Below are 11280 nucleotides of genomic sequence, written 5' to 3' on the forward strand. Positions count from 1 at the left end.
ACTGGAAAGTGGCTGGATACCAAGGCAGGAAGAGAGATACCCCTGGATACTTTCCAAGCAATTTCTTTTCTTGCTGTTCATTTTTAGCTTCATTTTTTTTCACTTTTGTATTAATAACAAATTTATTTATACAGCAGTCCTGAATAGGCATAAGAACTTCTTGGCATTATTTTCTCTTTAAGAGAAAACATTTAATAAACTATATTATGACCCCAAAAGTAGGCTGGAAAAGTAGAAAAGGTTAGAGGAGAAAAAGAGCTTCAGTTTAGTGCCACTTTTTGGTATGTCCTGAGTCACCATTCTTTCCTGTTTCTAAGATTATGATTTTTATTGTAATTGGTTTAGTTTTAAGATGACAACATATTAACAAATTATTATTGATATAGGCTTTTCAATTTGTCCAAAATTATGCATTTTAAGTGGAATGAAGCAACATTTCCAGTTGACAAATGGATCTATGGGTAATGAGGTATTTCTTAAATAAAGCTTGTGACAATTAAACCAACAAATGGTGGCAATGAGAAAACTATTGACAAAGTACAACCAGGGAATGTTCATCTCAATATATGCAGGAATCTGTACTTTAAGTAAAAGAATGAATACCTGAAGCAGTACAAATGGTAACCAGGTACCAAGAAAACAGACAATAAGCTTGGGCAAGAGTATTCTTTTAGAGTTTACAATGTAACTAGGGAGGGATGAAGAAGGAAAATAGAAGATAGGTTCATTCATATAGGAAGCTATTTGAATAGCCTGTAGCAACCTAATAACTTCTGACCAAGAGGTTATAAAAGTCATAAATAAAATTATCATCATGGATAGTGACAGGCAGTAACTATGAATGCTGACATAGACAGGACATTGGTAAGAATAAATATTCTGTGCCTTCAGGCTTTGGTAGATACCTAGTTTTCCCAAAACATAAGCAAGGACTGAAATCCAAATCAAAATTACTGCAAAGAAATAAAATGCCTTCTGACATTTAGATGATAGCTTGGTGAGTTTAGAGAAATTCAGGCAATAATCTATACAAGATATTAAGAAGACTGGATAGGGGCAGGGATTTAGCTCAGTGGTTTTGCCTCCTGCTGCACAAGTGCAAGGACCTGAGTTCAATCCCCGGTACAAAAAAAAAAAAAAAGAAAAGAAGACTGGATATTGCAAAAAGCCATAAGTAAAGGAAATAATTTGTGCAAAGAGACATATATGGTATTTAGTAACCCTAATACCTAAAAGTACAAAATCCCTGAAATAGCATATAATGGAAATGTTTACCAAAAATAAAAAATCAACAAATGCTAATGAAAAACAAAAGCATTCCATAAAATTTTGATAGCTGTTTTTTCTTCTCATTCCTAGTGTGAGGATATTTAGTAATATTTTCCCAAGTACGATCAAGAACAACAGAAAAGTAGCATCTAGAGGCTGATTTGTTTGATGTAACTTGTTCTGAAAAGAGCAGCTGTCTGAAGAAAAATATGTCATATTTTTAAATTTCAAGAAGACCTGCTGAAAAATACATGATAAAGCACTGCTTCACTTTATTTTCCGTTCAAATACTATAGTTTAACTTGACCTTATCTGAAAAAGTTCCATCACCGGTTCGTAGTACAAGGACACAGAAACATAGATGCCAATCTGACGACTGCCAAGTGGTGTTGCTTGGAGGAGGCCTAGATGGAATGATCAGATGAGTCTCTCCAGATATCTTCCTAACCAATGATCCTATTTTATTTTGATTTTGCTGCCTTCAATTATGTACTATTGGTTCCTTGGATTTCATTTTGCGACGCCAAAATGCTATGTAAGGTCACCATGAGGGTGAGGAGGAGGCTTCTCAAATTTGTTCTGTGGAAGTTTCACAAGCTGGCTCCTGTGTCTTCTTGACATGCCCATATTTAAGCACTTGCTTGATTTCTGGCACCTAGTTACTTCTGCTGTCCTTGAGTTATTTTCTCATGGAGCCTGACCTAGTTGCTTTCCCATGACTGGTACAAAATACCCAACACATCCTTTGCTGGTGTGGGTTGTCTCTGGAAGTTTGAGTTGCTGACGCTCTTCGAGGGACTCCGGGCCCCACCTTCCTTCGGAGTCGGCCAGCAGAAACCACAGGGCAGAGCTCTCGCCCCGCGTCCCCCGCAGGGACCCTCAGCTTTGTTTTTTAATAGCTGCATTGCATAGAAGTTCAGCTTGGTGGTGCTTATTGTGGGCTTTATCTTGCTATTTCATGGATATTTAATTCATATTAGGAGTTAGAACTCAATGATAATGCTGATGCTGGAGTGCATATGTAAATCATAAATTGAATAAAATTATAGTGCATAGTTGAAGTGGGAAAGAATAATAGGAGCCATTTATTAGTGATGCATTTGACAGAGTCCTATCTATGTCTGCATCACACCAGTTTAATTTGTGTGACAGCAAACTTGAAACTCACATGTGAATAAGTGACCTGAAACTTTGTCCTAAATCTGAACAAAGAGAGTTGATGATATAGAGGAATAGGACTAACATAAAAGAAGTAAAAACAAAAGCAGTGTTATTAGAATAATATATTCCTTTCTTTATTATTGGCATTTTTCGAGTTATTTTTTGTCCTAAGTGGACTTGTAGAAATGATTTTTTTTCTCCTAGAGAACTGTATCTGTGTTACTTGTTTTCATGGGATTTTAAAGCTATGATAAAGTGAAAACTCAAGGAGATATAAAAGGACATATATAGATTGTAGAGTAACCTGAATAAGACATGTTTTTAATCTCATCCAGTTTTCCGACAGTCAACAGAATATGAGTCTATGTGTAATTCAAATACATAAGTAGAGTTCAGTCTCTATGTGGTATCATTTAATCAAAACATACTCAGCTAGAAATAAGTAAGCATCTTTCCTGAAGTCTCTCCTGAAATCTACCAAGGGGAGGAAAATACATCTTTGTATTCCTTAAAACATCTTGTTTCCCCTTATCACTAATTACTTTTAATGTCATTCAGTTGAAAAATAACCTGTCACTAACTAGCATGGGTCCTTCCTTCAGTGATAATGGAAATTAAAACTGAGGTAACAGCACAATTTCCAGGCAGAAGCTTTAATTGAAAAGTATAACAAGACATTAGCTTGAGGGGAAAGAAAGCTGAAGAGGGCATAGTTTTGACAGAGAACAGACCCACCTCTTAATAAAGGAAAGTAGAAAAAAAAGGGAAAGGACATCAGCTTAAGGAGTTGAAGGGGACACAGTTTTTGGACAAAGAACATTCAGATGGCTCACTAGTAAAACAAAGGTACACATTTTTATGAGGCTGTTAAGTTGGACTGAAATCTGGTTGATCATTATTTCAATTCTGCTTTTGCAGCTTTGGAGAAATTCTTATGCTTTGAAAGCTAACTTGGTTTCATTGAGATGACTGCTCCTCTCTGGAAAGGTTAGGGTGCTGTCTGAGATCCTCTGGTAGAATTGAAGGTCTTTGTAGATTTAGGGCTACAGCTAGAGACTTTTAGGCACCTGTTCCAGGGAGAAGGGGTAAAGGCTGATAATTGAATGTCCCTGCAAATCTCTTACCTTCATCTCCTAGGTCTTGAAGAAGGATGAGAAAGCTTAGGTAAATATAGGGCTAACACATCTTGTATTACCTTTGACAGATTCTTTCTCAGTGATTAATCTCTACCTGTACAAGAAAGTCTGAGCAGGAATCTCATCTAAAATTGTAATGTAGCACAGGAGACAGATGTGAAATGAAGGCTGTCAAGTCTCTGGCTGCCACAGAAGAAAACACAAATCATGCTTTTAATCGTAACAGGTTAAGGGCCTAAGAATTTGTTTGTCCTCTGTCCCTCTGTGATGTTCCTCAACAGATTTATTTATTTATTTAATCTCATTTATTCTTGGAGGTGCTATGACAGAGGTATCCTGGCTTTAATGATGTACCTGAGTTTTGAAGTTTAAAAGACTGTTCAGAAGAAGGAGGATGTAGGGAAGAATACATCCATACATTTAGTGGGTATGAGTCCTGAGTAAGGGCCAGGTATTCACTTTCCCTTTGTCCCTGGAGGACATGCAACTCTGTCTCAGCTCCCATTCAAAATATCTCTATCTCATTAACTCAAAATTACAAAAGAAAAATATTCTAGAACCAAGTCTTTGCCAGTTTTTTGTTTCCTAACCCTTGCCCTTCTTTCTTTCTCTATTCTTTCCTTTTTCTTCCAAGAAAACATCAACATTTACTGATCTTCATCTCTATTTCATTTCTCTTTCTTCAAGACTTATCTCCACACATTTCTCAATTCCACGTAATGGACACAAAGAAATTTAAACAGAAAATTGAAATTCTTATTTGAAGATGAAGGAAATTTGTAACAAAAGCAAATATTCACATTATTAGCTTCATAAATTTTTCTCTCAGTTAATATTAGAAATAGTGATAGTGTGATATAATAAAAATGTATTTCTTTGTCTAGACCCAATTTCCTGGTGCAGTGCTCTTAAAATTCTTGAAATCTGTGAATGATAAGTGTCTTTTATTATGCTGGTGAGGTGAGCTGGTCAATGGCTGGGGTTCTTGGATAGTCTTAGAATAAGGAGTGACTTTAAAGAGAATTGAATCTGTGATTAGTGGGTTAAAATGTTCTACCTTTCCCTCAACCTCTGCAAAAGGGAAGAGGTGCTAACATTGAGTTGATTATTAATTACCAGTGCTTTAGTCATCCACGACTTATAATGAAGTTACCATTAAATGCCCCAAAAGACTGGGTTCAGGTAGCTTTGGTCACTGATAACATGATGGTTGGGACACCTGGAGAAGGCATGTACCCCTTTCCACACACCTTGCCTTATGTATCTTTTTTATTTAGGTGTTCTTGAGTCATATCCTTGCATAATATGTATCCTTTCATGATATATGCATAATAGTAAGTAAATTCCTTTTCTGAGTTATGTAAGCAGCTTCATTAAATGTTAAAACCCAAGAAGGGGATTGTGGAAACCTCCAGTTTATAGACAGCTTGAAGAAGCATAAGTAACAATCTAGAACAGGTCATTGGCATCTGTGTGGGTAGGTAGTCTTGTAGGACTAAGGCTTTCATGTATGAAGTCTGTGCTAATTCTGCTTAGTGCCAGAAGTGAAATCAATTGTATAGCACCTCCTTGGTGTCCACAGTATTGCCTGATCAGAAATATAATAAAAATCAATAGGGTAGTGGCAAAGAGGGCAGTTTTTCAAAGTTTATTTTTAAAGAATTGCAGTTTAAGAATGCAAATTTAGTTAGAAAAACCAGACCCTGTTCCAAAGAAATTCAGATTGTACAGGGCTTTTTAAAGGGAAAGATAAATTTAAACAAAAGAAATTCTAGATAACTTGCACAAGTTGCTTGCAAAAGAAGGAAAGAAGATGATTGGTGCTGGCAAACTACCCTGAAATTAGGCTATCTATACCTGATTGGTTGCTAGGGCTACCTCTAGGTGAAAAGTTCATTTAAGGCACTTGGACCTGTCATTTTCAGATTTTTATGGCTTTTGTAGACTTGGCTCATTTCAGAAGTTTATACCTCATAATGGGCAGAGATGTACAATAGTCCTTCTCAGAATGGTTCATTGTATGTATTTTATATGATCGTGACTACTATGACCCCTTTCTTTGAAACTGGCTTCACACACAACAGAAAACTGGAGAACCCCTTGGTGTGGGAGAATCCCCCAACACACTCACACACACACACACACACACACACACACACACTCAAACTTGTGAATCCCATAGCAGAAGTGAAGTATTATTAAGAATGTGAGGCTAATAGGAGAAAGCCTTTCTGCTATTCAGAAAAACTATTCACAAATATTAAATATTAAGAATATTAAATAGTCTTAAAAATATTCTTAATTCTTGCACCAGGTACACAGTCTTTTGAACTTCTACTCCAACTATGCCTAAATCACTCTACAATACTCAGTATAAATTTGTCTTCTAAGTAGGGTTTTCAGATTTTGAAAAAACCTAACCAAATGAAACAAAGAGAAACTGAGAGTGCAAATAAGGACTAAAAGGATTAATAACTAATAATTGATACTTTGAAATAGGAAAAAGTCCAAAGGGGTAGGGGTGGTGGGAGAGGCAGGGGAAAGAAAAGAATGGGAAGGAAAAATTATGAGAAAAGGAAAAAAAAATGGAAATGAAGTATGTAAATAGGGAAGGGTTTAGGGGTGAAGGATGCACAGGTAATGGGGAAAAAATAAGAACCAAGATACATCATGTACAGGTTCAAGCACCCAAAGATAAATGTAAATGTATTGTGTACCTAAAATGTACCAATAAAAGAATTTAAGAAAAAAACCTTAAAAACAAACATACACTAGTATGCTGTTTCCCATGCAATATTTGGGACATACTTATTATGTTCCTTCAACCCTCAAATTTGTGTGTTGAAAAATTAATCTTTAATGGAGCAATGTTTGGGAGATATGATTTTTGTGAGGTTCTTGGATCATGACGGCTTTGCCTTCATAGATGGATCAATCAATTCATTGATTATTGGATTAATGATTATCAAGGAAAGAGCTTTGTCTCCACCTTGTTGTGACCCAGGAGAAAATTACTCATTAGATACTGGCACTATGGTGTTGGACTTCTCAGCCTCTGGGACCATGAGCTAAATAAGTCTCTATTTTTTAAAAATGAAGTACTCACTCTTTCTATTGTTATAGCCACAGAAAATAGACTATAATATCTACACTAATTGTTGGTTTTCTACATTTTAATTTGTCATCCTATATTTTATCTACCAATGCTAATGCTAAGGGAATAATATTAAAGAACAGGGTTTTACAGGGTGGATTTAGTTGATAAATTAGGAGCAGCAAATTAAGAATTTTTGAAATCATACATTATGTGTTCTGAAACATAATTTATTAGTCAGTTTTCCAGTTAGTGGGACACAGTACCCAAAAGGTGCAACTTAGAGGAAGAGAATTTTAATTTTACTCATGGTTTCTGTGGATTCAGTCCATGGTTGGGTGGTTTGAAGGCAGAAAATCATGAAAGAGTGTGTGACAGAACAAAACTGCTTTGTTCATGGTGGTAGTGAAGCAAAGCAGAGGAACAGTGCCAGATTTGAAGGGGCAAGGGAGCAGATATAGTACTCAAGGTCACATCTCTATGTTCCACCCAGAAACACCCAGAAGTGTGCTCCACAAATCTCCTGGGAGGCTGTCATGGCAATCAAGCTTAACAATCAAATGAGAGAAAACCCAAAAAATGGGTATGGCAAGAGGCTAGCAGAATGGGTTGTTGAGGCCATTTAAAAGCTTATCATGTCATTCACTCAGGTTTCATTCCAGTTACTATATTTGTTTCTCTGGTGGAGATAATATAAATTTCTCTGAAAAAAGTCAGCAGAAATATAAGGAATAGGACACATTAAATGTAGCAAACAAATACATACAGGAAAAGAACCATGAAACTATTACTGTTAATGCATCCTGCTGTTTTAAAAAATTACCTTTTTGGTTTCTACCTCTTCTTTACTCTCTTTCAACTCCAACTAATTTTTTCCCTCTAATTCTAGGAGTCCTATTACTTGTCTTCCTGTAAATTATCCTATATTATCTCAAAAATCTGTACTCGTAAGAACACATAAGGAAGCAACTTCAAATCTACCTAAACTGGTTATCTGCTTTGTAGTTACATGTACCCACCTGTATTTAATACATTATTTCTCCCTGCATTTAATGGACAGAAGTACTGTTTGTCTTATGTTTCAGGGAGCAAACAGGCTAAGAGTAAAGACCTAGTCTTTTCATAGTAAAGATGGCATTAAGATTTTTAACACAGATGATTAAGACAATGTGTTCTTGCCTTCACCTGCAATGCTTAAAGAGTTCACTGTGTTTTTAATTGCTGTAATTACTTGAATACATGACTAATCACAGTTCTCTGAGATAGAGCTGCTAGGGGCAGCAGGTCTCATTAGGAACATATCTCCCTGTTGTTTGGCTAACCTGTTTCTTTTCCTGGTCCCCAGAGTATAGGGAGACAATTATGGAAATCCCCAAAATCATAGGAATTCTTCAATCTCACATGATATTTGTGCAAAGATTAACACCTGCTCTTCTTTTTCTTTGAGAGAAATCATATAAATCCTTTTCCTTGTTGTGTGGAGTACACAACATTTCCTTGAGAATCTGGATGTGAGAAGTGAACAGAATGGCTATTAATCATATAGAGCCTAAAAGTTGAATTTTAAGCATCCTTAAGAACATTTTAACTGTTTCTCTGAGGCATTTGCCAACTAACAAGGGTCAATCTTTATTATTTAATAGACTGAATCTTGTTCTGGAGTAGATAATGGTGCTAAATAAATTTGCATCCACAATAGAACCTGAGATTACATGATTCATTTTCATTTTATTTAAGGTTTCTCTTGGCTTTGTTGTTTTGAATGATGCTAGTGAAGGTGATGCTTTGGGTTTTATTCCTTCTTGAGGCTATTTATTTCATCTGATAGGGATGTTATAACCTTGGTTAGATGGCGCTCGAATACAGGAGTTATTCTAATACAGGGTGGGAGTACAGTTAGGGGTAGCCTCTGGATGGGGGCTATGGCTTGATTAGTCCACAGTGACTTCACAAGTGGAACTCCAGCAGATGCTGTCCTTAGAGTAGGACAGAACTAATTTTTGTGCACTAGCCAGAACTGAGACCTATAGAGGTAGATATCAAGCCTTTCATAGTGAAATTTAAACTGAGAGGTCAGTTTCTATAGTTGGAATATGCAAAAGCACTTCTAAATTTTCAAAATGTATTAGTAAAAATTGGCCATAATAAATTTTATGAATAGCAATTTACATTCTTGTGGAACTATCTTTTCTTTTTCTTAAAATCACTTTTTATATTTCCCTGCTTTTTATATTTGCCTGCTTAGAGGATCACACTTTCTACCAAGAGAAATACAGAATGACCTATAATTCTGGTGGCTTTTACACAAATGTAAATTAGATGAGTCATTTGACTCACTCCACCTTTTGTGTGATCTTTGCCTCTTCATCTCTATGTGAGATTGATCTTATTTTAGATTATCTGACTCCCTTTAACCTTCCTCTTGGCCCTAAAATTTTCATGTTTTCAGCTTTCCACATCCAACATAATTTGCTTTTTATGGGAGTTCCCTAGGACCCAGCTGGATGCCACAGAAATTGGATAAATCCCTTTGTACTAAAATGATCCTGGTGATAAGGGTCTTGTGTTTCCCACACAGGCAGAGTATTTGCATTTAACAGAGATTTAAAACTCAACTATCAAAGGTTTATCTTATTAAAGAGAAAACTGAAACAGGTAAGTTAAATAACTGGCTAGGTAATATGCCATTTTATTTACAACTTTGGAATCTAGGTCTTCTTTTTATAACTCATTTAATTTTCACCCTGTTGGTGTTTCTTACACTTGAGTTATCTATCCCTATGAACCATTTAAAAGTTTTGTTATATATGTGCACATATGTAGCATTAACTATATAGCAGAGTCAAATTGACTTTTTAAATTTGTTTTTCTTAATATTGCAAAGATTATATGTTTGGAATTTTATATATCTATACATACACATATTCCTGTATCCATATTGTCATACACTTTAACTTATTGCTCAAATGAAAAAAGGCTACCAAAAAAATCATCGAATCATTCACATAGATTTTTGTTTTAAGGTTTCCGTTAAGAGAACTCTACCTAAGTCAATCACATTTTTACAGTTAAGGGAACTGAAGCAATGAGAGTTTAAGTAATTAAGGCCATTCAGCTGGTAACTAGCAAGGCTGGGATTCGCACCCCTACAGATTGATTTTGTTTAAGTTTGAAAAGGAGGAGGAAAGGATTATAAAACATTGTGCCTATTGTGACCAATACTGTATGTTGTCCTTCAAAATTTGTTAAGACTGTAGATCTTGTGGTAGGTAGCCTGACTACAATTAAAAAGAAAGAAAAAAAATGGAATGTAGCACTGTAAATAAAAACATAGGCTTTAAGGTTGGACAGCCTTAGTGTGAATTCAGTCTTAGTCATATCTAGTTTTTACCTTCTTCACATCACGATATTTTTTTAAGATTCTGTTTTTTTATCTGCAAAATGGAAATAATGATTTCTGCCTCATGGTGTTGTATGCACCATGCATGTCACATAGCACTAAATACATAATATCCATTACAAATCTCAAATCTCTACAAATATTAGTATGCTTATTTTAAGGACAGGTAGGTAGAGAGAAAGGGAAAAAATCTGACCCAGTTATTGGAACAAAACAGATTATTTGTAACACTCAGTTATCTAATACTATAACTATAAATTTTTACCTGCAATCATCTTAACATGGCTTTTGTATGCTAGCCTGAGAATCCAACTATCATAGCTTCGTGTGTGTGTGTGTGTGTGTGTGTGTGTGTTTGTGTGTGTAATATTGCTGATTGAACCAAGGGCCTGGATAATGCTAGTCAAACCCTCTATACTGAGCTGCATATGCAGTCCTTTTGTCTTTTTTTTTTCAGTCCTTTTGTCTTTTTTACTTTGAGACAGGGTTTTGCAAAATTACCCAGCCTGGCTTTATTATTCTCTTGGCCCAGCCTCTGGAGCAGCTGGGATTGCAGGTGTGTGTCACCACGCTTACCTGCTTATCTATGTTTTTTATTGGAAGGAGGCATCCAAAGACCCAAATTACAAGTTTGGAAACACTGGACAAATAACTTGGAGAAAACATTTTCACTAGGAAATCAAGATTATTTTTGATTATTAAACCATTTAATTCTCTCAATTTCCAATATTACTGGACATGAAAGAAAAGGTTTTTATAAAAACATCAGAGGGAAAGTATGCTGGTATATTTCACAGATCAGTTATTTACCTGAGACAACTAGAAATTGTCATGTTATTCTCATTTGCCTTAATACTGCAGTGAGAGGGCATACTTATGGAGCTCTGGGCACGGTACCTATTAAAATGTTGTTCAGTGGGTGTTAGTTTACTTCCTTCACTCTTGCTCGGTACACCTAGGATTCCTAGAATGGGAGTGCCCCAGATTTGATGAATCCTTGCAGTTGTGGCTGACATCTACTGTAAGACCTGGTAGGTGGATTCTGTAAAGCATTTGAAAAAATGTCTCATTGGATCTTTTTTTTTTTTTTAAAAAACTTGTTACAGAAATGGTTTAAAAATGACAGAATAGTAATCTTTTTGAAATGCCAAAGAAGTATTTGAAAGTAAGACAGGTCATCACTATGTCAATCTAAAATCTCTCTAAGTGACTAACATCAC

The 11280-nt window shown here is 35.6% G+C and overlaps 1 protein-coding gene across 1 annotated transcript; it reads right to left on the minus strand.

Annotated features, from left to right (window-relative positions):
* Positions 1 to 363: 363 nt before the first annotated feature.
* Positions 364 to 1485, minus strand: LOC101710351 (putative G protein-coupled receptor 160). Its single transcript, XM_004854245.1, has 2 exons — positions 1160 to 1485; positions 364 to 1054 (listed from the first exon to the last, which is right to left on the minus strand). The coding sequence occupies exons 1-2, from the start codon at positions 1483 to 1485 to the stop codon at positions 364 to 366; spliced, it is 1017 nt and encodes a 338-aa protein (XP_004854302.1).
* Positions 1486 to 11280: the final 9795 nt, after the last annotated feature.

This window comes from Heterocephalus glaber, unplaced genomic scaffold (genome assembly GCF_053883595.1).
Source record: "Heterocephalus glaber isolate CG9 unplaced genomic scaffold, H.glaber_assembly_v1.0 deba00001472, whole genome shotgun sequence".
NCBI lineage: Eukaryota > Metazoa > Chordata > Mammalia > Rodentia > Bathyergidae > Heterocephalus > Heterocephalus glaber.